General features: G+C 45.9%; 1 protein-coding gene across 5 annotated transcripts in view; it reads right to left on the reverse strand.

The window, feature by feature from the left end:
- The window catches only part of CBS (cystathionine-beta-synthase), a 215849-nt gene that overhangs the window by 105918 nt on the left and 83193 nt on the right, over positions 1-26738 (reverse strand). For all 5 annotated transcript variants that reach the window (XR_003852749.1, XM_029577798.1, XM_029577799.1 and 2 more), the window contains exons 10-12: positions 25657-25741; positions 22710-22815; positions 19479-19556 (exon numbers count right to left, since the gene is read on the reverse strand). Coding sequence is in view for 4 of the 5 variants with exons in the window: in XM_029577798.1 (XP_029433658.1) it covers positions 19479-19556; positions 22710-22815; positions 25657-25741 (269 nt within the window). In the remaining variant the exon portion in view is untranslated. The remainder of the gene's footprint in view (positions 1-19478; positions 19557-22709; positions 22816-25656; positions 25742-26738) is intronic.

Here is a 26738-nt window from a genome sequence, read left to right on the forward strand (position 1 = left end):
GCATGAACTCAACCAAAAGATTGAAACTGTGAACAAATTTATGCAACATGCAATGAGAACTGTCAAACATAACAACACACAAAAACCCCTACCCCCCGAGAGGGAAGGAACAGCGAACAGAAGGACAGTAGAGAATAGTCGAGCAGGTTCATCCCGGGTGGGCGTCTGGACTGATCCTAGTACTACAGGAACGAAAATTAGCAGGTAAGAAGTAATTTTCTTTTCCCTGTACGTACAGGATCAGTCCAGACGGTGGGATGTACCAAAGCTTCCCTACACCGGGTGGGTCCCTGAGAACCCTGCTCGAAGTACCCTGTCCCCAAATGAACCAGACTCCGTCCCCGGTACATGGAGTCGGTAGTGTCTGGCAAAAGTGTGGAGAGACTTCCAAGTTGCCGCCCGGCAGATTTCTTGTATGGAGACCAGCTGAGACTCTGCATGGGAAGTGGCCTGGGCTCGCAACGAATGCGCCTTGATACCCACCGGAGGAACCTTCCCGAAACCAATGTAAGCAGCAGCCACCGCCTCCTTGAGCCAGCGAGCGATGGTAGTCTTGGACGCCTGCCGGCCCTTTCTAGCACCAGACCAAAGTACAAAGAGATGGTCGGAGAGTCGAAAGTCATTCGTCACCTCCAGATAGCGAAGAAGCGCTCGTTTGACGTCCAGGCACCGAAGCATCGCAGGGGCGTCTCCTGAGAAGGCTGGAAGTTCCACCACCTGGTTCATGTGAAACGAGGAGACCACCTTAGGCAAGAACGAAGGAACCGTCCGCAGGGAAACCCCGGAGTCCGTGAACCGCAGGAAGGGCTCCCTACATGACAACGCCTGTAGTTCGGAGATACGCCTTGCCGAGGCTATAGCAACCAGGAAAACCGTCTTTAGGGTAACGTCCTTGATGGTAGCGTGACGTAAGGGCTCGAAGGGTAGCTCCCCCAGGGCCCTCAACACCAAGTTGAGATTCCAGGAAGGACAAAGAGGTCGCACCGGCGGCCGCAAGTGTTTAACTCCTCTGAGGAACCGGGAGATATCCGGATGAGACGACGGATCCGGCCTACCTGAGGCGCGAGCCAAGGATGCGAGGGCTGACATCTGCACTCGGAGCGAATTGTAGGAAAGGCCCTTTTCCAGCCCATCCTGCAAGAACGCCAAGATGTGATGGCGGGAAGCTGCGGTCGCGGGGGTCCCCCGCGCCGAGCACCAAACTTCAAATACCTTCCAGACCCTCACGTAGGCGACCGACGTGGAAGTCTTACGCGCCCTGAGAAGTGTGTCCACCACGGGAATAGCGTAGCCCCTGTTCAGGAGTGCCCTCCTCTCAAAAGCCACGCCGCAAGACAGAAGGGTTCCGCCTGCTCCAAAAATACTGGACCCTGATGCAGAAGCCGTGGAAGGTGCGCGAGTCTGAGTGGGCCGTCCACCGACACGCCGAGCAGGTCCGCAAACCACGGGCGCCGTGGCCATTCTGGAGCCACAATGATGACCTGACCGTGGTGCCGTTCCACCCTCCGAATCACCTTTCCCACCAGTGGCCAGGGGGGAAAGACATAAAGTAGGATCTGAGTGGGCCAGGGGAGAGCCAGAGCATCGACACCTTCCGCGCCGCGCTCCCTTCTGCGGCTGAAGAACCGAGGAGCTTTTGCATTGGCGGCGGACGCCATGAGATCCATCGCCGGTGTCCCCCACCGACTGGAGATCAGCGACATCGCTTCGTCGGAGAGTGACCACTCCCCCGGGTCCAACGCTTGACGACTCAGGAAGTCTGCTTGAATGTTGTCCACCCCGGCAATGTGAGATGCCGCCAGCTGATTCAAGAAACGCTCTGCCCACGCCATCAGGCGCGCGGCCTCCCACGCGACCAGTTGGCTCCTGGTGCCCCCCTGACGGTTGATGTAGGCCACCGTCGTCGCATTGTCTGAGAGAACTCGAACCGCGCGCCCCTTGAGCAGCGGCAGAAACTGCACCAGGGCTAGGCGAACCGCCCTCGTCTCCAGGCGGTTGATTGACCAGGTAGACTGATCCCCCGTCCACGTGCCTTGAGCCGAGCTTCGGAGACACACTGCTCCCCAACCGGACAGACTTGCATCGGTAGTGACCACTACCCAGTCCGGCGTTTCCAGGGAACATCCTTGAGCTAGGTTCCTGGGGTCCAGCCACCACTCCAGGCTGGACCGAGCAGTCTGGGGAAGTGGGAGAATCGCCTGGTAATCCTGGGAGACTGGTTTCCATCTCGAGAGTAGGGCCATTTGCAGGGGCCGCAGGTGTGCAAAAGCCCAGGGAACCAGGCTGATCGCAAACGCCATGGAACCCAGGACTTGAAGATAGTCTCTCGCCGTGTGTGTCGGGAGAGACGCAAACCGGGTGATTTGATCCCGCAGCGCTTGAGCCTTGTCCGGACGCAGGAAGACCTTGCCCAGAGCCGTGTCGAACCGCGCCCCCAGAAAATCCAGCTGTTGGGCTGGCCGCAGACTGCTCTTGCTGAAGTTCACCACCCAGCCGAGTGACTGAAGGAAAGACACCACCCTGTCGACCGCCGCCTGTCCCTGAGACAGGGATTTCGCGCGAATGAGCCAGTCGTCCAAGTAAGGGTGAACCAGAATGCCTTCCTTCCGGAGTGCGGCCGCTACCACCACCATGATCTTTGTGAAGGTTCTGGGTGCGGTTGCCAGGCCGAATGGTAGCGCCTGGAACTGAAAATGTCGACCCAAGATCTTGAAACGAAGGAATCTGTGATGAGCCGGATGAATAGGGATATGTAGATAGGCCTCTGTGAGGTCGAGGGAAGCTAGGAACTCCCCTTGATGCACCGCCGCAATGACAGAGCGGAGTGTTTCCATACGAAACTTGGAGACCCGGAGCACCTTGTTGATTTCCTTGAGGTCCAGAATGGGACGAAAGGCTCCGTCCTTTTTGGGAACCACGAAGTAAATGGAATAATGCCCCGAGCCCACCTCTCCTAAGGGGACGGGCGAGATGGCTCCCAGGGTCAGCAGCCTGTCCAGCGTGTGTTGCACTCCCTGTCGCTTGAGACTTGACCCGCAGGGGGAGAAGACGAATCGATCCTTGGGAGGCCGCACAAATTCCAACGCGTAACCGTCTCTTACAATATCCAGGACCCACCGGTCCGTGGTGATGTCGGTCCATTCCTCGCGAAACAAAGCGATGCGACCTCCAATCCGGGGCAGCGAGGAGTGGACTGGCCTGACATCATTGTGAAGGCTTGCCGGAGGCTCCCTGGGAAGAGGAGTCCCTGGCCGGTCTGCGCCCTCGAAAGGGCCGCGTCCACGTCTGCGACCTGGTGGAAGGCGTCCTAGGGCTCTGTGTCCTGGAGCCTCGGTACCGCCTCTGGGCGCGGTAACGATTCCTGGCATTCCCAGAGTATGATCGAAAACCACGCTGCCGGTCCTCAGGCAACCTGTGGACCGAATTTTCCCCCAGGGTCTTGATGATCTCATCGAGGTCTTCTCCAAAGAGAAACCTGCCCTTGAAGGGCAGAGCTCCCAGGCTCGCCTTGGAGGAGGCGTCCGCCGCCCAATTCCTGAGCCACAGAAGTCTTCTGGCAGAGACGGCCGAAGCCATGGTCCTGGCCAGGACCCTCAGCAGGTCGTGCAGGGAATCCGCCCCGTAAGCAATGACCGCCTCCAGACGGTCAGCCTGAGCCGCCTCCTCAGGCGGTAACTGCTGAGAGGTGAGGAGCTGTTGGACCCATCGAAGCCCGGCTCTCTGGGTCAGCGAACCGCAGATGGCCGCCCGGACCCCCAGCGCCGAGACTTCGAAGATCTTCTTGAGGGCGACCTCCAGCTTTCTATCCGAAACATCTCGCAGTGCGGTGCCTCCTGTGACTGGGATGGTAGTTCTCTTGGTGACGGCAGACACCGCTGAATCAACCTTGGGGACCCGGAGCAGGTCCAGAAAGTCCCCCGGAAGCGGATAGAGCTTGTCCATCGCCCTGCCGACCCGAAGGGACGCCTCCGGGTTATTCCATTCCCGCACCAGAAGATGGAGAAATGAATCATGAATGGGAAATGTCTTCGCTATGGGACGCAGACCCGCCAATACAGGGTCACCCTTGGAGGTAGCCGAAGCCACGGAGGGAGCCGGGGGCCCTGGGGGTGCCACGGGAGGGTCGAGGTCCAATTCCTTGAGAACGTGTGGGAGAAGATCCGCCAATTCATCCTGACGGAAGATGCGAAGGACCCTCGGATCATCACATTCCAGATGCGCTGATAAGGGCAAATCGTCATCCACCTGTAACAGTGGGTCGCCCCCGAGGTTCGGCGAGGGTGACGGGCCCCCCAGGGAGAGTGGTATACTCAGGGGCAACCTGGCGCCGCCCCCTCCGGTCCCCGGTACCGCAGCCGTAACCCCCGAGGGCCTGGGAACCTTGGCGGGAGGAGGAGCGAGAGCTGCCCCCCCCTGAGAGCTCAGGCTCTGTAAATACGCCTGGTGCATCAGCACCACAAAGTCCGCTGAAAAACTGAGCGGACCCGCCGAGGGAGGGGGCAGGAGGTCCCTGGGGAGTCCGGATGTGGAAGGCAGAGGCCCCGAATCTGAGGTCGGGGGGGCGGACGGCAAAACATCTTCAGTGGGCTCCTCCGCGTCCGAGTCCGCGCTGCATTCCAGGTCTAAGATGGCCGCCGCTCCCGCCAAAGACGGGGGCGGGGCTAGCCCTCGAGGCCCGCGGCGCTCCGGGCGCGGCGGCGAAATTGTCGGCGGGGCAGCGCTCGTCTCCCCCCCGGGGAGACAACGCCCGCATGGACCGTCCCTCGAAGCGCCCTGGCCCGGGCCGCCGCAGGACGGGCAGCGCGCGCGTTGCATCGCGCGAGGGCTAAGTCGGGTGTAGCACGCCGGGAGGAGCCCCCTCCTCGGGAAAGCCTAAGATCGCGGCGCGGGAAGAGCGGGCTCGCCGTGCCCTTGGACACTCGCCCAAACACTCTCAACCCCGGGGACGGCAGGGGAATGGGACCTCCGTGCCGCCTGCAGCCCTGGGGAATGAAGCGTCGCAGGGCCGCGGGGGAGGTGAGCCGCCGCAACGGAAAGGAGGGGAGAGGCTGGCCCCACCAGCATCCACCTCCGAAGGTGTCCAAAACCTGCGCTGAAAGGAAAAAATAACACAAACTGAGAAAACTACCCCCAAGCTTACCCCTGAAGATCACAGGAAGAGATAAATGAGGTAAGAGGCAGTCCTTATGGCAGGCTGATCAGGGGAGCCAAGAACCCCGGCTCCCTTCTGACAGGAACAACAGTCTTTTTTTTTTTTTTTTTTTTTTTTTTAAATAACTTGATCCATCAGTGAAAGAGAGAATAATAATATAGATATATGTAGAGTAATAAACCCTAAGTTGGGGAAACAACGAGATCCCCTCTCACATCTGCTGGAGTCAGAGAGATACTGAGGATCTAGGAGGGTGCACCAGTTTATATACCAGCACCCTCGAAGTTTTACTCTGACTCCATCTGCTGGACGGGGGACATAACCCACCGTCTGGACTGATCCTGTACGTACAGGGAAAGACTATTTGCCCATCCATACATATTCAGCTCTACAATCCCTCTCTCTCCCTCAGAGGTTCCCTGTGCTTATCCCATGCTTTCTTGAATTCAGAAATTATCCAAGGACCTCTACTGCCAATAATTTTACAAGTATTATTCTCTGTAAATTTCTGTAATGTTTGCCAGTCGCAGGGTCGTCCTGTAACCAGTAGCATTCACTCCAGGACGTCGATGGCCTTTGAAGAAGCAGGAACGCGGAGCACGGAGGGAGGACAAGATGGCCACGAGCTGAGAACGCTGACTTTTGCTGTCTGCTGTTAACATATTGCTTGCTTTTTAATGACTCTGAAAAGGGAAGGTGCGAGTTTTCCCTTCTGAACCTACTCACTTTCCCAGGACAGCAAACTATAACATCTTTGGCGTCTCCTGTTTCTGTTCTGTCCGGTGGCCAATTCTCCATTGCTGGGTCTGAAGGAGGAGCTTCGGCCCAGCCAGGAAGTCTCTGCCGTCAGCCAGGCGTGCTTCCTCTCCGCATGCAGCACGAGTATGACGTCTCTCTGCAGCCAGCGCGGGAGGGGGCCGAGGAGATGTTGCTGCCCGAACGATCTTCGCAGGAGTTGGGAGCATCTCTTCCCAATTTAGCTGCAGTTTCTTCAGAGAGTGATACTGCAGCGCTGCGGATCTCGGATGGCGTTCCTCCTATGGCGGTTTTGTCTTCTGGGCAGTCTTTTCCCATTGTTGAATTCTCCCAGCTCTTTCACAAACCAGCAGAATTAACCTTGGATTCCCTTTGGGACATGATTGCTAAGTTTGGCCGGATTCTTTATGCCTCTGCGAGTAAAATGGATTTTCTTACTTTAAAAATTGAGCCCCAGTTATCTAGGCTTGAACTACAGGTTCGGGAGCATGAGGAACATCTCTCGCAATGTAATAATGAATTGGGGGCTATTCAAGGAGTTCAAACTGCTTTTTTGCAAGAACAAGGAGCAATTTCTTGATGAATTGAAGCTCTGGAGAATTCTGCTAAACAATTTTACCTGCGTGTATTGAAGTTTCCCAAGATTATGGGTGAATTACCCTGGATTACTTTTAAGAAATATTTAGCAGAAAATTTGCATTTTGCTCCAGAGACGCTTCCTGATGTAAATAAGCTTTTTTTTTTTTTTTTTTTGCCATCTTTATCTCAACCCAATATTGTTCCTGGTCAAGAGGCTACTGCAGTTCCTTCTTTGAATCTAATGAGCTTCTTAGAATCGTCTTCCTCAGAAATCATTGAAAGGACTACTTTGTTAATTTCTTTTTTTTCTGAAGCTGACATTAGTAAAGTAATGAATGCTTATTTTCAAAATTTAAATGTGGATTTTCTGGGTCAAAAATTGAGAATGTTCCCCAAACTTTCTCGATTGACACAGCAAAGAAGAAAGGCCTTTCTGGTTCTTAGGAAAGATACTTTGCCTTTAGGAGCCTCATTCGTTTTGCATTACCCCTGTAAATGTTTTGTAAAATATCGTTCTGAAAGCTTTTTTTCCTCTCCAGAACAGTTGAAATCTTTTATTGAAGCTCATTAGGGAACCAATGATCTCTTGTTATTGGTATAACAGAATTGGCACGTTAGTGTATTTGCCTTAAATTTTCCTAATTTTGTCTTATATTCCACCCCCCCCCCTTCTTTTTTGTTTCCTTTTTCAGGGATTGCATATAAATGTATAGAAATATACAATATATGTATATTTATAATTCCTTTTTTTTTTTATTATGTATCTTTGTATATCCCCTGGTTAACTCTATATAATCCATGCTTTGTTAATTGAAATATCATTAAAAATAAAGTAAAAAAAAAAAAGAGCAGGAACGCTGCCATTATGCCACCTGCATCGCTGCTCCCCGGGCTCCCCTAGGTGCACATGTGTGAGGCAAAGCACCCTATGAAGTCCCTGTGGCATGAAGCCCAGTTGTTGGCACATAGCAATGACGTCTCACAGCTGGGTATAAAAGACCCAACCACACTCCACAGGATTGCCTCATCAACAGGTCTCCCTGCTCAGATGCAAAACGTGTTGCTCCTGCTTTGGTTTCTGCCTGCCCTGCCTTCTCCAACCTGTCTTGCCTATCCCAGCCTGCTCTGTCCTTGGCTTACCTTCATCCCGGTCCTTCTCCAGTCTCTTCGGCATCGACTACCCAAGATCTCCCTCCTGCCTGACACCTGCCTCTGACCTCAGCTACAAACTCTGTCTATGCCCTGCTGGCTCCCTGCTTCAAACTCTGGATAACTCCTGGTTACTGTCTTACTACAGCCCGTCCAGATCTTGGCCTTGCCCCAAACTCACTCTCTTTCTATTTGCCCAGTGGGACCTCACTTAAGTCCTGCTGGCCCTCGAACCCAAATGCTCAACCTGCGGGGAATGGGGCTGGTATAGGTGAAGCTCCAGTCTAGTCCCAGTTCAGGGCGCATTCACCAGCTGCCGATGTATGCATATGTCTGCCTACTAGGCTGCGTCAACTACACCGCAACACAATGTTCCACTATCCTTAATTTTTATTGTATAGAAATTAGTAATACAGTAAATTATTGCTCAGCAAGCTCTTAAGAGGTGCAACTCCCACTCTGTGCAGGTTTTCTCCATGCCCTCTGTTAAGGGATGTAATTGCCACTCTGTCCAGTTTACCCCATTCAGAAATGTTGCATCTAACATTACCACAGCTTCCCCCTTTTTTCATTTCTATCCTCTAGCCACTAAGGATCCTCTGTGTTTATCTCGTACCTTTCTGAATTCCATTACTATTCTTGTCTTCATCACCTCTTCCTGGAGGGCATTCCTGCGTTCACCACCTTTTCCATGAAAAAATATTTCCTGACATTGGGCCTGAGTTGGTCCTTGGAGCTTCAAATCATTATCCCTAACTCTACAGCTTACTTTCCATCTAAAAAAGTTTGATTCATTGCATCACTAATATCTTTCAATTAATATTCTGTATGATATCCCCTCTGTCTCTACTCTTCTCCAGGGTATATATATGTATATATAGATCCTCAAGTCTCATTTCTTAAGTCTTTCTGTGAAGACTCCATTCAATTTTGGTTGCCTCTCTGGACTACTTCCATCCTCTCTCTATTCTTTCTGAGATACGAACTTAGAACTAAAGATAGTACTCCAGGAGAGGCCTCACTGACAAGGCATAATCACCTCCTTTATCCTGTTTAATACTTTCAGATCATCAGACACTAGCACCTCGAGGTCTCTCTCCCAGTCCATGAACATCAGTCTTTCACCTCCATCATGTACAGCTCCTTTGGATTACTGCACACTAAATTCATGACTATGCACTTCTTGGCATTGAATCTTACCTGCCAAAATCCTCAAGATTTTTTAAGATTGCTTCTCATTCTCTCTATCACTTCAGGTGTGTCTACTCTGTTGCAGATTTTAGCGTCATCCACAAAAAGACAAAACTTTACCTTCTAACTCCTCCGCAATATCACTCGAAAAGATATTGAACAGGATCAGCCCTAGAATTGATTTTGAGGCAATCCATTTAAAACTATTTGCTGTTATATGTTATCCATTCCACCATATTGGGACCCACTCCCAGGTTTCTCATTTTATTCATCAACCTCTTATGCAGAACCATATTAAAATATTTGCTGAAATCCATGTAAATCATATCAAGTACTCATCCTTAATCTAATTCTCTAGTTACCCAATCAAAATATCAATCAGAAGGAGGAAATGATGTCATCGGGCTTGATGGCTGCCTGAGCCGCGAGCTCCGCAGCTAGCTTCTTAAAGATATCGTGAAAGGGAGCCAGAAATAGATTAAAATTTGGTGAAGTGTGTGGAAAGATATCCAGAACAGTTTGGTGATGGCTGCAAAGCAAAAATCAGTAGACTTTAACTGATTTTCCTACCGGAAGGCGGGAGAACGAGGGGCAGAGACAGATTAGCAGGCCGCGGGAGCGGATACTCCAGAGGGCAGTACAGAAATGGATGACACCTTCAATATAAATTTGGAGGAGGCCCCTACTTGCTCAGAATTTCATGACTGGTTTTGCAGCCTGCGCCAGAACTTAAAAAAATATAAGAAAGAAATCCAAGATATGTTGGGAGAATTTCATGAAGAATTAGCTGCGCTGGGACACAGGGTGAATGACAGTGATTCCAGAGTCGATGCGCAAACCGAAACCAGCGAACAGCTCCATGAGGTATGCTCAGAACTACAGAAAGAAAATTTAAGTATGCGTGCCAAACTGGCTGACTTGGAAAACAGGGCCAGAAAAGGAAATCTGCGCCTCAGAGGCTTTCATGAAACAAAGGAAAATGCTGACTGTGCAGACATCATTTGCCGGTTGTGCTCATTTCTGCTGGACTCGAACCCCCGACCACGGGGAAGGACAACAAACAACAATAATGTTGGACAGGGCCCATAGAGCCTTAAGGGCAGCAGGCAATGGTCAACCGCGAGACATAGTCTGCTTCCATGACTATAATCTGAAAGAACAAATAGCGGGAGCAGCCAGGAAGCAAATGCGCTGGGCCTGGGAAAACCAGGAGATATCTGTGTACGCAGATTTATCTCAAGCCACACTCCAAAACAGGCAGGAGCTAAAAGAGGTGACTGTGTTTCTCAGAAAGGAGAACATAAAATATAGGTGTATGCAACCCTTCGGTTTAATATATACCTGGGATGGCGTGTCCGCTCACATTCAGAATGTAGCAGAAGCAACAATGATCCTGAAAAACCGTGGCTTTTCAGCGACGACTGCACAACTCGTGGGTACTAAAAAATATCTGCCTAAAGATCAGCATCCATGTTGGCTGCAACCCTTCGGTTTAATATATACCTGGGATGGCGTGTCCGCTCACATTCAGAATGCAGCAGAAGCAACAATGATCCTGAAAGACCGTGGCTTTTCAGCGACGACTGCACAACCCGTGGGTACTAAAGAATATCTACCTAAAGATCAGCATCCACGTTGGCAACAGGCAAATACCAGAAACAGCAGGCAGAAAAGAAGTTCTGATCCTCACAGGAATAATATGGACAATACTTGAAAAGTTAATCCCATATATCCACAGCCAGGTTGTCTGGGTAATACAACAGCATAGAGAACTTTGAATTATACTGGCAATGTTCAGTTTGGGGTAACAGTTCCAAAATGTTAGATAGTTGACATTATATATATAGAACGATGTAAAGTATACGAGTTTATGCCACCAGCAATAAGAACAGATAACAGGGACCTCCTGTTAAATTAAAATGTTTAAGGCTAGATTGGCGGCAGAGCCTTTTGACTCGCTCTGAAGAGATTGAATTTATTTGGAACTATTACCTAGAGTAATTCACATACACCGACAGATAATTTTACAAGGAAACATCCCCTGAAGAAAGGTCCACCAACGGACCTGAGAGTCATCCTACTTACAGCAGATAAGTTGGGACATTAAGCATTTTCATTATTGTTGAATTACAAGCATGTTTTTTTAAAAAAAAATACAAAAAAGGAAAAAAGTTCACACAAACAGATTTTTCACCTTTGGTATACGTTATAGAAATAGATAACTGGATGGAGGAGGAGGGTTGATGATTATACACAAGGTGATATCACCCAATTGGGGTTCACGACTCAAATATATGAAACTTCCTCTTTCCACATAAAAAGTTTGTTTTTAAAAAATGTTGGCTTCTGGAGTTAGATTACTCCGGAACGATTGAGAAAATTCATAGAATGCACTACCCGAAAGCGGGGTTGACATATTGAGATTTGATTATATAGAAAAAGTAATAAGAGGCGATTGGTTTTTTCGAATTGAGATTATATAGTACAAATCCCTCTAAAGCAGTTGGTGCGATTGATTTTTGGTATCTTAAGGCTAGATGGAGCCATTGTGTCTATGACATTATTTTCCTCCTTTCCATGGGGAGATTTGGATCTGCCTGGAGGTTATGGCAGAACACGGAAAGGGCGAGGGGGGGATGGGGTCAGAGGAATTAATAGGGACAGGTCGATGCACATGTTATATAGGACTAGTGTGGTGCGAGACTCAGGTAATGGCTAATTGGTGTTTTACTAAGAGAGACATGAAGGGAAAGAGGGGGCAAATAGGTGGGATAGTTCTTATGAGGGAGGTTCTGGAAAAGCCATGGCTAATTTACTCTCGGGCGGTAATTACATACTTGACTATGCTTAGTTTGACTCAACATGGCACCATTTGCAAAGGTCGGGAGGGAAGAGAGCAGGGGATGGAAATACCAGGCAGGGGGATGACCCTGGATACCCAATAATGGCCACATTCCGAATAATTTCCCTTAAAGTTAAGGGTATCAATTCCCCGTTTAAAAGACATATGCGTTTTAAAGAGATGAGCAACTTACAAGCGGATATCATTTTTCTTCAAGAAACCCATTTAAAAAGCAGATATGAGTCACTCCTAAAGTCCGGTCATTACCCCCACCAATTTTTCACACCCTGCTCTAAATCAGCTAAATATACATATTATTTTCGCAACATTTAGTGTTTGAAACCCAATTATGTCTTAGGGATCCACTAGGCAGGTATCTCTTATTGCAGATTTTGGTTGATGGGTTGGAATACACGTTTGTAAATGTTTATGCCCCCAGTCACTATCAAGGACGGTTTTTAACGGAGTTGAATCAGGTTCTATTTAATCACAGTAGAAGCAAGTCTATCCCATTCTATAATAGATTTCTTTCTGATAGACAAAGCCTTGTTTAACTAAGTTCTAGACCTGATATAACCCCAGTAGCATGGACAGATCATGAGACAGTAACGATCGATATCATATTCACCCAATACGATAAAGGGATTCGTTTCTGGCGGCTTAATGAATCTTTGCTGACAGATGAACAGTTTACCAAATCCCTCATTATACATATTAAGGATTATATAGAGTTAAATGATAACGGAGGTACAACCACCGGTAGTATGGGAATCCCTTAATAACCTGCAGGGGTTATTAATATCCAGAGCCTCTTATATCAAAAAGAGGGACACTCAGGAAGCACAAGAGGTGGAAGATTACGAGACTCTCCCGTGCAGCACCAAACTACGGGGTCTCAGGACATTCTGAATCAGCTGTCTAATGCCTCTTGAGACTGGAATCAGCCAAGATGGTGCACTTATTAGATTTAGCAAAACAAGACTATTTTGAGGGGGTAACAAGGCAGGTAATTAGTTCGTAAATTAAAGAAAATGGCTTATCAAAACACCATTGCTAAAATTAAAGATGAAGGGGACCACATACTGACAAATAACAGATATCCACAAAAGATTTTTAGCTTTCTACAGTAAATTATATGCCCCAGAGATTAGCATTTCACCTGAAGTGATAGACAAATATCTTGAGACGGTCCAATTACCTTCTTTATCAGAGGAGGCACAGCAGGCACTGGACGAGGAGATATCCACAGTAGAAATAGTGAATGCAATCAGTACGCTAAAATTAGGGAAATCGCCGGGCCCAGATGGTCTTACGGCGAAGTTTTATAAACGCTTTGCCCCATACATCGTCACATACCTGCAGAAAGTATTTAATCATTTGAGACATGGAGGAGTGCTAGCTCACAACTCTAACATAGCAGGGATAACTTTTTAAAACCAGGTAGGGACCCTTCAGCCTGTGGATCATACTGCCCCCATATCCTTATTAAATTTAGATCTTAAGTTATTGGCAAAAATATTGGCAGGGCGGATGAATAAATATATTACTACTCTCATTCATCAAGATCAGGCAGGCTTTATGCCGGGAAGGTTAGCTGGTGACAACATTCGCAAGCTGGTAGATTTGATGTTGTAGGTCCACGGGAATCATATGGATGCCATCTTTCTCTCAGTCGATGCTGAAAAGACCTTTGATATGGTTCACTGGCCTTTTCTCTTCGGAGTACTGAAGAAAATGGGATTTGGGCCGTTTTTTTGTACATGGATCACCAGTCTACATACAAAACCCAAAGCCTGTCTTAAAATTAATGGAGGCTATTCGGATTATTTTATGGTGGGTCGGGGCACAGACAAGGGTGTCCTCTATCACCGTTACTTTTTGCCATATTTCTAGAACCACTAGCCACTATTATACGAAATGACATCAATGTGTCGGGTTTCACTTTCTCACATCATACATTCAAACTATCCCTCTTTGCTAATGACATTATGTTCACTATCACCCAGCCCCATCAATCCTTACAGGCTATAGAACAGGATATTCGGATGTCTAGTGGGGTATCAGGGTTTTAGGTGAATTGGGAGAAATTCAAGATTCTTAATCTCACTTGTGACCCAGAGACAGTACACAAACTGAAGGAATAACATCCATTCCGCTGGGCCTCCCAAAAGGTTAAGTACCTGGGCATATCTTTCTCCAAACATCCTATGGGTCTGTTAAAATTGAATTATCCTCCTCTTGTAAAGAAAGCATTATTAGATTTGGATAAGTGGTGTAACCTCCCCATATCATGGATGAGCTGAATAGAGACTATAAAAATGAACTTCCTCCCTAGACTATTGTATTTGTTCCACTCCCTACCCATCCACATAACCAATGATATCTTAAAGATGTGGCAAAAAGGGTGTTCAGTTTCATTTGGAAAGAGAGACCCCCCCCCCCCCCCAGGGTCAGTAGGTTTGTCCTCTACCAAAGCAAAGCAGAGTGTACCGAATCTTACATGGTATTATGTGGTGGCGCAGTTGAAGCCCCTAGTTGTTTGGTGCCAAACAGCAGATCTTAAACATCGGGTGATTATTGAGCAATCACAAATGTCTGAGATGTTCCTTGCTGCTGCACCTTGACAGGCTAGAAAAACCTGGAGACCATGTCCACATATGTTATCAACTATGAGACATACTCTGAATACATGGGAAAGGTGGAAAATAAAACTAGTAGGAAATACGGCTTATTACTTCCTGACTCACCTGTTCCACAATATTACCGTTCCTCCATGTAGCTCGCTAATTTCATTCCCAATCTGGAAAACCCAGGGCCTTTCCCGACTTGAACATATATGGGGGGAAGATGACATAGCTTCCTTTGACTCTCTAAGCCAGACATATAAATTACTGCCCTCAGATTATTTATCATATTATTAAATTCGACATTTTTGGAAGGGTAACCATGTAAGGAATGCTCTGCGTCTGGGGAAGTCTCTGTTCGAAGGCTTTTGCTCGGCTCCATTTCAATTTAAGGGGCTTATTTCTAAGTATATAAACTATTAAATGTGAGACTTACTACCATGCCAGTGCATATTCAGGCCTGGGCCAGAGACTTGCCCAGAGCTTATGCATTGGACAATTGGTCTACAATTTTTGAACAACTAAGTAAGGCCTCAATATCGTCAACATTGGTTGAAAATGGTTACAAGCAATTGTATAGATGGTACTTAACCCCGGAACGTCTAATGAAAATATTGCCCAAAACTGATGGAGAATGTTGGAGGGGATGTAATTCTGTGGGCACGTATGCACATATGTGGTGGGCAGGAGATTGCATTGTACCATTGTGGAAGCAGATTGAAGACAAGATATCACAAATCATGAAGGAAAAACTATATTTAAGGATAGATCTGGCATTATTGAATGCAGTGGATACGGCAATGCTGGCTCAATCACATCCCTTCGCTGTCCAAGCATTCATAACAACTAGATTGGAAATTGCTAAAATGTAGAAATCACCGCACGCTCCATCTGTTCAGTCCATCTTGAGGTGGTTAGACAATGTATGTACAATGAACAAACTGACAGCAGAAAAACACCATTCTATGAAAAGGTTTCATTCTACTTGGGATGCTTATCTCATGTGGAGATCCACAGAAACCATAGAGGATAATGCCAAGAGATAATGCTGAAGAAAGGACTATCAGACTCAGATGCTACAGCACCTCTTTCCTAGACTGAAACACCTATTGACTTAATAGATGATATGTGCAGGTGAATGTGAGGGGGGAAGGGAAACAAAAAAACTTTGGGGAATAACAAGTCGTATGTACTTTTATTTTACTGTTAATCACCAATAAAAATGTTTATACAAAAAAAATAATAATAATCAGAATAGTTTGACATGACCTTCTTCTGGTAAAAACCATGTTTCCTTGGATCTGCAGCCCACTGGATTGTAGATAGTTCACTATCCTTTCCTACAGCAGTCTCCATTAATTTTTCCACCATTTAAGTCAGACTAACAGACCTGTAGTTTCCAGTCTCTTCTGTTACTTTAGTAAAGCAAAACCACAACTGCCCTTCTCCAATCTTGTGGCACCACTTTCTGTCTCCAAAGATCAATTGAACAGGTCCTTCAGCAGACCCACCAGTACCTCTGAGCTGGCATGTATCTCATCAGGCTCCATGGCTTTTGTCCAGTTTCAGTTCTGCTAGTTTCACTCAAACATTCTATTCTGTAAATGGGGTATCTATCTACTCCACATCTATCTGCACTCTTGTTAAACAACAACAGTCCTCTTCCAGTCTTCTTTAGTGAACATCAAGCTGAGGTATTTGTTGAATATTTCTTTTTTCCTCATTTTTCTCCATACATTGCGCTTTGTCTCTTTTTGATCTTACAATAACTCTGGTCTTCCTCCTTTCCCTGATATATCTGAAAAATATTTTGTTACCTTGCTTTACTTCACTGGCAATCCTTTCTTCCACTTGAGGTTTTACAATCCCGATTTCTTTCATTGTCTCTTTTAGTTTCATCAGATAGTCTTCCCTTTGCATTCCTTTGAACCTTTTTGAATGCTGATCTATTTGCCTTTATTTTTCTCTTTGGAAAACCATATTGGTTTCCTCTTATTTACTTTTCTTAATAATGATTTGTTGCATTTATTATAGCTCCTTTTAGCCTGTCCCACTGTTTAACTTCACTTATCTTCTCCTGGCCTTCAAGCTCCTCCTCAAGGTACATGCCCATTTTACCAAGTCAGTATTTTTGTGTGACTTCTCTCCATCTTGGTCATTATATCAAACCATAGTGTCTAATGATACATGGTACTCTCAGGTGGTCACCTAGTCGGATATTAGAGATACTGTCTCCATTTGTGAGTATAAGGTCCAGTATTGTGCCTCCGCTAAAGGGTTTCATTAAAATTTGTCTGAGCAGAGCCTCTTGAAAAGCAAACAACATCTCTCTACTTCTTGCAGATTCTGCAGATGGGATATTCCAATCCATATGGAGTAGATTAAAATATCCGACAAATACCACCTCATCCTTCCTTCCCATCTTTTGGATGTCTTCAGCCAGATCTCTATCTAGTTCCTCTATCTGAGCTGGAGGCCTGTAGACCAAAAAAGTGTAAATGGACGTGGCATCTTCTCTTTTCAAGACAGTCCACAGCACTCTGTTTCCCCATATACTATGCATTTCAGTTACTTGGATATTGTTTTGACATAAAGAGCTACTTCTCTCTCTTTTCTGTTACCTTCTGTCCTTCCTCAACAGGTTACAGCTCGGTATGATCATATCTCATCCATGAGCCTAATTAAATCAGGTTTCTATAAAAGCAACAATATCCAAGTCTGCCTCCACCACTAGGGCCTACAGATCTGGAACTTTATTCACCAGACTATTACTATTTGTGCTCATAGCTTTCTAGCTTTTCTCCCTGGCATACAGTTCTTCCTAGTCACCTTTTCTGCTCTTTTGTTTAAAATTAAACTATTGGGCTGATTAATTTGCTAATTTCTCCACCCACCTTCTGTATTTGTTGGAGGTGGGGATAACACTCCAATGCTATTGACTTCCTTCTGCCACCCCTTTTCTCTAGTTTAAACACCTGATGATCTTGTTGGCATCTTCAGGAGAGGTTAAGTATTAGAGAGTAATGTATATACTGAGATATGTTGCACATATTGCAATTAGACTTGCATTTCATGATTTGGTCTGATGATTAGGCAGGAACTGTGGATCAGTAGCAAGAGTTCTTCAGAGCAGTCTGGGCTGCAGTAACATGGCAAGATGGTCTCGATCTCCAAAGTTCCTTATAACTGCTCTCTTCTTATATACATTTTCAGAAGAGCTGCTGTAAAGTCGGTCACAAGTTGTGTACATGACCAAGATCACAGTTTCTGGATGAGAAGAGGAAGGGGTGGCTGTCCTATGATATTTATCTATTATTTTTACCTTTATAATGGATGTTCCTTTTATGATCTGGCTGTAAAACTGTGCCAAGACCATGCCATCCTTAGCAGTTCTTTTTTCTTCAGCCATTGTTCGCTCCCTGATCTAGAACGCATTCTCTTAGTGTCATGTTCCATTCTAACTCTGTATATACTCACAATATTGTGTGTGTTTCTGTGTTAGGGATCCTCATCCACAGAAAGGAGAGAGTCACAATACTAACTTAAGGGAGAAAATGCTCCCTGACAGCAGAGCCTGGGAGAGAAATGCAGCGCTCTGCTATCATAATTTGTTTCTATGTTAGAGATTATTAGCCATAGCAAGGCCGGAGAAAGAGTCACAGAAACAAAGAAACATAGAACACGATGGCAGATAAAGACCATACAACCCATCTAGTTTGCCCATCCACAAGTCCCTTATTCTCTTGAATTACAAAACTGTGCTCATTTCCACAGCCTCCTAAGGAAGGCTGTTCCATGTGTCCACCACCCTTTCTGTGAAGAAGTATCACCTTAGATTATTCCCTTTCATCCTCATCCCATGACATCTTGTTCCAGAGGCCTTTTCTGTTGAAAGAAGTCCGGCTCCTGTGCATTTATTCCTTGGAGGTATTTAAATGTCTGTCATGCCTTCCCTTCCCTCCTTGGTATACGTTTAGATCTTTAATGCTGCCCCCACATGCTTTATTATGAAGACTGTTGACAATGGACAGACTCTATTCATGTCATGTGCTGGCAGGGAGCACCCCTCTAGGAGCAGTGCAGGACTGCAAGGCTGAGCTGGTGTTCATCTTCTGCCTAGTCAGCTCCTTCCCCTGAAAGGAAAGGCTGGCCAGGTCAGAGAGCTGAGGTGACTCAATGAAGAGGCACAGAGGCATTGAGCAGGCTGGGTTAAGTAGGATTGAAGCTTGGGCATAGTAGCATCAGGGAGGAGATAACTGGAAAGTTAGTAAGCAAGGCTTGCTGAGGACTCCTGGTGGAGGGAAAACTGCAGCAGGCTGAACCTTGGCATGGGAAGACTGCATAGCAGGTAAAACTGTGACAATTCGGTTTATATACTTTTGAAGGTTCAATCTCCAGAATTGTTACAGCACTCCAAATGAGGCCTCACCAAAGACTTATACAGAGGCAAAATCACCTCCCCTTTCCTGCTGGTTATTCCTCTCCCAAACACATTTCTAAATACTGCTGTTGCATCATCTACTTGCTTGGCCATTTTAAGCTCATCAGATATGATCACCCCCTTGGGATTTGCAATCCAAAATGTATGACCCTGCATTTTTTAGTATTAAATCTTAGATACCAGATTCCAGATCACAAATAGGGAACTCCGGTCCTTGAGGGCTTCAAGCTGGTCAGGTTATCCATAATGAATATGCATGAGATAGATTTACATACAATGGAGCCAGTGTATACAAATCTATCGCATGTATATTCATAGTGGATACCCTGAAAATCTGACTGAATAGGTGTGTCCTGAGGACTAGATTGAGAATCCCTGCTCTAGACCATCCCTCAAGTTTCCTTCCTTGGTTTTCCACCCCTTTCTGGGTATCTATCCTGTTGCAGATTTTAATATCATGCACAAAAACACCAATCTTTCCCTATAACCTAGGTCTTCCCAAACCTGCCTGGGGACCCCCAGGGGGTTTCAGGATATCCACAATGAATATGCATGAGATAAATTTGCATATCATGGAGATTCAGTATATTGAATGCATATTCATTGTGGATATTCAGTGGGGTCTCTAGGACAGGTTTGGGAAGCCCTGCTATAACCCTTCTGCAATAATACTGATGTAGCAGAATCTCATCCACAAGAGGGGCTGGGATAGAGTCATAATGCTAAAATGTGCTGAAATCTTACCATGGCTTGTCCTCCTCAAGATCTTCGTCTTTCATGAGCTGCTTTTGGAGCATCCATTTGTTGCTCAAAAATTTGGACCTAACAAGAAAAGAAATGAAGTCAATATTCAAAAGATTTGGTCTACCCTGAGGTATAAATATGTCTCCCTTCCAACAGGCTAAATTTGACTTGGGTAAAATTGAACTGGATACAACAGGGGCATTCTGGGGTGAGACAAATTATTCAGGTAATTTAGTCAGGCAACTCTGACATTCAGAGTTATCTGGGTAAGTCTGGTCATGCACAAGAACCGTCCTTTAGTTACCTCTGTATGCGGATAATTTTAAAGTTAACCAGTTATGTACTTTATATTCAACAAACAGCTTATAAAGTATTAAAAAAATAATAAAGTATTAATAAGTATTAAAAAATAAATAAATAAATAAAAAACTGGGCAACATGGCATCTGATCCTCCCCCAACCCCACCAAAATATAAAACAAGTTGCGGGCCATAGTGGCCCAAGTTCCCCATACTGATATAACACTTACAGATGTGGCTGGGACTCCACCCTTTGTATCTGGGGCTCCCACCCCATCCGGAACCGTCAAAACCTCCAAGGCCACTGAGTGTGCATCAGATTCACGCTGCTCTTAGCAGCATCCGGCGTTATTCTGACAGCCATGCTGGTAAGATACAATGCTGAATGTTTCCGAGAGTGGCAGGAATCTACCACACTCCCAGCGGCCTTGGAGAGTCTGTGGGGGATTTTGCATGGAGTGGGGCAAGAAAGGGCCTGCAACCAGACCTATTTTTCATATTGGGATGGAGGTGGATGAAGCTTGGCCACTATGGCCTGCATCTTGTTTAAATTCTTTTGAGAAGATTGGGGGAGGGAGAATCGGGTTTCTGCCCAAATATTCTTTTAAATTACTGGGAGGGGGGGGGAGGCAGGTGTTTGTTTTTAAACACTTAGCCAGTTATATATTGAATAAAGCCAGTTTAATTTTAAGTTATCTAGGTAAATCTTAACAGAGTTAAGTTATCTGGATAATTTAACAGACTAATCAGCAAGAGACTTGTACCACTGAATATTTCCCAGGTAACTTTATCTGGATAAGTTTGCCACTCGACAGCCTACTGAACTTCTAAATTCACCCTTTGGCTAAGAACCTCTGATGTGCTACTAACCAAGTGACTTTAGGCAATCCCACACAATCCCAGCTTCCAAGAGTCAGTGCCAAACTTGCAATGAAATGCAGAATTAGTAGCGGCTCAGTCCTGGACTTTCCTGCCTGCTCCACCCATTTGTATCAGTCTCTGCACAAAAGAAAGCCCAGACCTATCAGCACCTCCCCACTGTCATGGAAAGGTATTAAACGGATTCGAATCAGGGACGGCAGGAGGAAAAGGGCAGCGACTTTAATCATCAAACCAGTATAAACAAAGTTAGCTAACACTGCTCCTGAGTTAAGGGGATTAGACAGAGGCCAGGCAAAAAGAGCTGATGGGACACAGAAGTGCTCCCGACAACCAGAAGACTACCCCACCTCTCTTTGGAGTAGAGAGAGTTTACTTGCTCTGATTTTACTTCTGTCTGGAAATCTGGTCCAGCTCCACTGCAGTTCCAGACCTAACTAGACCCAGCTTTGCCAGTTTCCAACCAGCTCCATCTTTGTGCTCCAATTTGCAGGAGGCCTTGCTCAGTGTTCCACCCCTCGTCCTATCTAGTGTCATCCCGTACCAACCTCAGGACTTATTTCCAGCACTGCCCTACCCGGCTCTTGCGCCAGTCCCTTCACAGCACGAGAACCATGCGGCAAGGAACCTGACACCTGCGAAAAGAACCACCAAACCCCGTCAGGCTCTCTGATCTCCTGATGTCAGGGCCACAAGTGCAGGGCTGAGAAGACTGGCAAAGTAACAGAAGGGGAGAGGAACATGTTGATATAAGAGCATTGCAAGAAGAGAGAAACCTGTGGGGACAGGCAAGTGCAAAAGGAACCTGTGAGGATAGAATAGTGCAAAGAAAAGCCTGGAGGAGGAGGAGAGGTAGGGAAACCAGAAACCTGGGGGAAAGAGGTGAGAAGAGGAGGAAGAGTGGAGCACGTATGTGTCTGTGTGTAGAAAGGGGGAGGCCAGGACCTGGGTAAAAAAAGAAGCCATGGAGGATGAAGGGGTATGTGAAAGAGAATACCATAAAGGAAGGTGGGGGCAGGAGATAGAACCAGGGGCCAAATCTTTCTCATGCATATTCATTGTAGATATCCTGAAAACCTGGCCTGTTTGTGGCACTCGAGAACTGGAGTTCGCCATTACAGTTCTAGAGCCTCCTTTCCACTGAAAGCGGCTAGCCTCCTGTGCATACAAACTTGAGAAATGTAAATGTTTCTATCACTTCTATCTCACGATTAGATCTTTAAGTCTATCCCCATATGCTTTAGAATGAAGACCATTGATCATTTTAGTAGTCACTGAGCATGCCAAGGCATCTACCCTGGGTATACAAAATGTTTTCTCTTGGAGTGGATCCAAAGGATGCAGCTTCATGAGGGAACACCTCTTTAAAATTAGCCTCGAGTGCTATCCACTCCAAATCAATCAAATCCATGGACTACGTGATGAAGTGGGAACAATTTAGATGACTTCCTAAGCTGACCATGATCAGATCCTCCTTCGAGGTGGCAATCTCCTCCTTTTTGTAATCTGAAATATTCAATGTACATAGAGACTATGCGATCAGAGCTGCCATTTCATCACACAGCCCCTTTCTCATGACAGCCCCCCCCCCCCAATCACAATCCCCCCCATCTCCTCCTTCCCTTTACCCCCTCACCTCTCTAACACAACTCCCTCCCTCCAAACGTCTTCCTAGTTCCCCTCCCAACCTTTACGGCACTGATCTCCATGGCAAAGGACAGGAGCGACACATCGGGCTGCATCTTCCTCCTCTGATTGCTGCTTTCAGTCGCCAGATGTGTTGCTGCTCACCATGTGACCAGTGCATACTCATGAAAAAAAAACCCAAAGTAGTATTACCATGGGACAACCTCCCTTTGCCTTCCGGACCAGGCTGGACCCAAACTCCCTCATCTCCCACAGTAATTCCGTGGGGGCAAGAAACTTCCATGGGAGGTGGCAGATTCTGCAGCCCTTCCCATGGCTGGGGAATCACAGGAGACTAGGGCCCACGATGCAGGCAAGTGTCAGTAGTGGGAAGGAGGAGGACATAAAGGCTATAAACGTTTCTTACATGTAATTTCTGACAGAATCCGGGAGAATGACAACACATCGCTGTCCTTCTTTCAGCTCCTTTGCTGCCTTTACAGCCACAGACACTGCGCTGCCAGAGCTTCCACCTGTAGGAAGGAAGGACATCCCAGCTCATAAAATATTTCCCATTGTCACTGCAACTCGCCAAGTTAAACTCGAAAATTCTGAGAGCCAGTAGATGACAGGAGGTGCCTGCTGAAATTTAGTGCTGAAGTGGCAATTAAATCCCTTTCCTGCCAAGGGATTTGTCACCACTCTAGCCAGAGGAATTTTCTGCTTCTTTACATTATTGTGCTTTAAACATTTTATTGCAGTCTTTCTTCATGCGTAACCAGGCAAACACTATATTGTTTTCTTTGAAGACAAAACAGGTCTTACTTCAAATGATAAATATTTGAGGGTATCTGGTCACATTTACCCATAGACCCAGGAAACAAATGGGAAGCCGATCCAGTTGGCTGTACAGCAGTAAAGAAAGCGAAGATCGGTGTATGGAAAAAGCCCTTTATTGAAACTGGCCCGACTCTGGCCGAGTTTCACTCTTTGGCCGAGAGCTGCAACTGTGTTTGAAGACATTTGATACCTGCATACACATTCTGTTTTTTATTCCTTATTTTACAATTTGTGTTTCTCTGTATACCATTATGTTGTCACCACACATACGTGTTATGATTTGTATTATTTGTGACGATGTTACACCTATTTATGTTTCCTGTTTAATTTTCACTTGTGTTTGTATGTGTGTTCCATCTTTTAATTTTACATATAATTTGTTTTTAGTTGCCTCTGAGGCAGCTCTCGACCAAAGAGCGAAACTCGGCCAGAGTCGGGCCAATTTCAATAAAGGTCTTTTTCCATACACCGATCTTCGCTTTCTTCACTACTACACATTTACCCATAACCACTTTAAGTGGAGTAAATAAGGATTCATCAAAAGAGCTAGGAGAAAAGGTAAAAGCAAAAAAAACAAACAAACAGCATTCAGGAAGCAGATATAACAGGAAGAGGACAGACAAAATTATCAAGAGAAACAAAGGGAGGACAAAGGGCAGTTGGACAAGCAAAGGCTTATAGGAAGAGTTTACTGCCCAATCAGTAAAGGTAGGAGATAAAGTGATAAGGGGAAGACAAAAGGATGAATAACCAAAATTAAAGATAATGAAGGCTTTAGTGAAAAGCAGAATTGGAAAAAAAAGCAGATATCTTAAATAGCTTTACTCAGTATTCACACTAAAGAGAGAGAGAGCTGGACCAAAGGCAATGACATAAGCAGTACCACCGGTCTCCCATGATTCAGCAGCCACAAGAAGGGCTATAGACGTGTCCATGGCATGTGACAAACTCACATATAAGGCTAGTCATACACTAGACCGTATTTTCTGACTCTCGACAAGAAAGAAATGACAGTGGACAAGGTACAACTGTCTCTGATCTCATGGTCAGACCACCTTTAAATTGGTTTTAAAAGGGTTATTTTCTCTCCTATGTTTACCAAATCAAAAGCAACAAAGATGGCACAATTTAAGAAAGGCTATGACTCCTCAGAGTTTTTAGAAGTACTTAGGAGTCCTTAATAGCTTCCACTGAAAACACGGTTGGTACCTGGAACAAGTTCCATATAGCAGCACTGGATTCAGTTGCCCTGATTTAAAAAAAAAAAAAATAGTTTTTGTGTAGTATATCTTAGGTGAAGAAGTTTGTAACTTGCTTTGAGTATTCTTGTTGAATGAAGCATGAAGGAAATTCAAATAACTAACACACTCATTTCCATTGGCTCCCTAGTTTACAAATGAAATTTGATCTCTTAAAACCCAGGCTTGCAGGCTAGAACAGAAATGGCTTAAATTGCAATCAGATGTGCACAGAAAGTTCAGTTAAAAAAAAATCACTGACTATACAACAGGGCAATTACTTTGTCAAAAAAGTCCTATTATACTAGTTGCATAAATTAAGTACTTTCTAATTTCCAAAAATTCCGCCAGTATGATACTAACAGCTTTTTCAATAATCTTTCCTAAAAAGGAAAGATTTGAAAATGGCCTATAATTAAGAACATAAGAAATTGCCATTCTGGGTCCATCAAGCCCAGCATCCTGTTTCCAACAGAGGCCAAACCAGGCTACAAGAACCTGGCAAGTACCCAAACACTAAGAAGAACCCATGCTACTAATGCAATTAATAGCAGTGGCTATTCCCTAAGTAAACTTGATTAATAGCCATTAATGCTGGGTCAGACCAAGGGTCCATCAAGCCCAGCATCCTGTTTCCAACAGAGGCCAAACCAGGCCACAAGAACCTGGCAATTACCCAAACACTAAGAAGATCCCATGCTACTGATGCAATTAATAGCAGTGGCTATTCCCTAAGTAAACTTGATTAATAGCCATTAATGCTGGGTCAGACCAAGGGTCCATCAAGCCCAGCATCCTGTTTCCAACAGTGGCCAATCCAGGCCATAAGGTATGGAAAGTTTTATATTTCTTCAGAGGTGGTAGTACGCATTAAGGATGTGCACTTGTTGGGCCATTCGTTTTGGCAGTGTGCGTGTAACTCCCGATTGGAAGGTACGTGCACAGAACAGATTGTGTGCACACATTCGGGTAGGCACCCACATAATGTGCATACCAGCTATTTTGTGCGCGCACATGCTGATCGCAAGGCATGCGCACAACTGGCAAAACAAATGAAATAAATTGCCTTTAAAAAAAAAAAACAACAAACAATGCATGCACATCCCAAGTACACATGGACCAAATTTTTAATCAGGAGGATCATATTTCAAAAGGGCAATTCAAGTATTTTTGATTCTAAGCCTCTTCTGAATCACCATCCTTGACCAATAAGTTGTTTGATCCAAAAAAATAGGTCTAAATAAGCTCAGAAAGCCAGAGTCCTCAATTACGCATGCACCAGGGCTGGTAACTCACCACACAGCAGTCCCTCATGTCGAATCAGCATGCGTGCCATGGCAAACGATTCCATGTCATTGCTCTTATACCACTTGTCCACCACCTAGAACAATAATACAAGTGTCACTTCAGCAACCAAACACAGATCAAAAACCTAACACAGAAATGGCTAACGAGGTGCACTTAAACCTAAAGGTGAGATTAATAATTGCATCTCAAGATAGTGAACTACAGACAAGATGACTCACAGCTATCATAGAAAAAAAATATAATAAAACAGATAAATGAAGATTCTGTTGAACAAAACTGGAATCTGTAACATATCTTGTCGCTAAGTGTAACATACTGATATCAGAAGTCTTGTATATGGAAAGGTAAAACAACATAGCACAGCTCAATGAAACTGTATAAACATTAATAGTGCTGGTTCCAGAAAAAAAAACTGGGATCATGATCCTGATAAGACTGTAGAGGTTGAAGTTGTGATCCTTGGGGATATTCCCATTTCAACCTATAAAAACTTGATGCTAGAAAACTGAACATAATTGTAAAGGAAATAAACGCAAGAACAGCATTGCTAATAAAAGTGTCAATATCTAGCGACTAAGCTGTACTACAGATGGAGAGACCAAGAAAATGTGACAGAAAGATACAGAAATAGTCCCAATTGTATTGGCCACTACCAGCCTGAATAAAAAGGATATCCAAGCATACCTTGATATGTTGCCTGTACACAGTGGGGCGGATTTTAAGAGTCCTGCTCGCCTAAATCCGCCCAAAACCGGGCGGATTTAGGCGAGCAGGGCCCTGCGCGCCGGGAAGCCTATTTTACATAGGCCTACCGGCGCGCGCAGAGCCCCGGGACTCGCGTAAGTCCCGGGGTTCTCCGAGGGGGGCGTGTCGGCAGTGTTTTGGGGGCGGGTATGGGGGCGTGGCTACGGCCCGGGGCGGTCCGGGGGCGTGGCCCCCGTACCCGCCCCCAGGTCGCTGCCCGGCGCGCGGGGATTTACTCCTCCCTCCGGGAGGAGTAAATCCCCGGAGAAAGGTAAGGGGGAGGTGTAGACAGGGCCGGGCGGGTGGGTTAGGTAGAGGAAGGGAGG

Source organism: Rhinatrema bivittatum, chromosome 15, assembly GCF_901001135.1.
Source record: "Rhinatrema bivittatum chromosome 15, aRhiBiv1.1, whole genome shotgun sequence".
NCBI lineage: Eukaryota > Metazoa > Chordata > Amphibia > Gymnophiona > Rhinatrematidae > Rhinatrema > Rhinatrema bivittatum.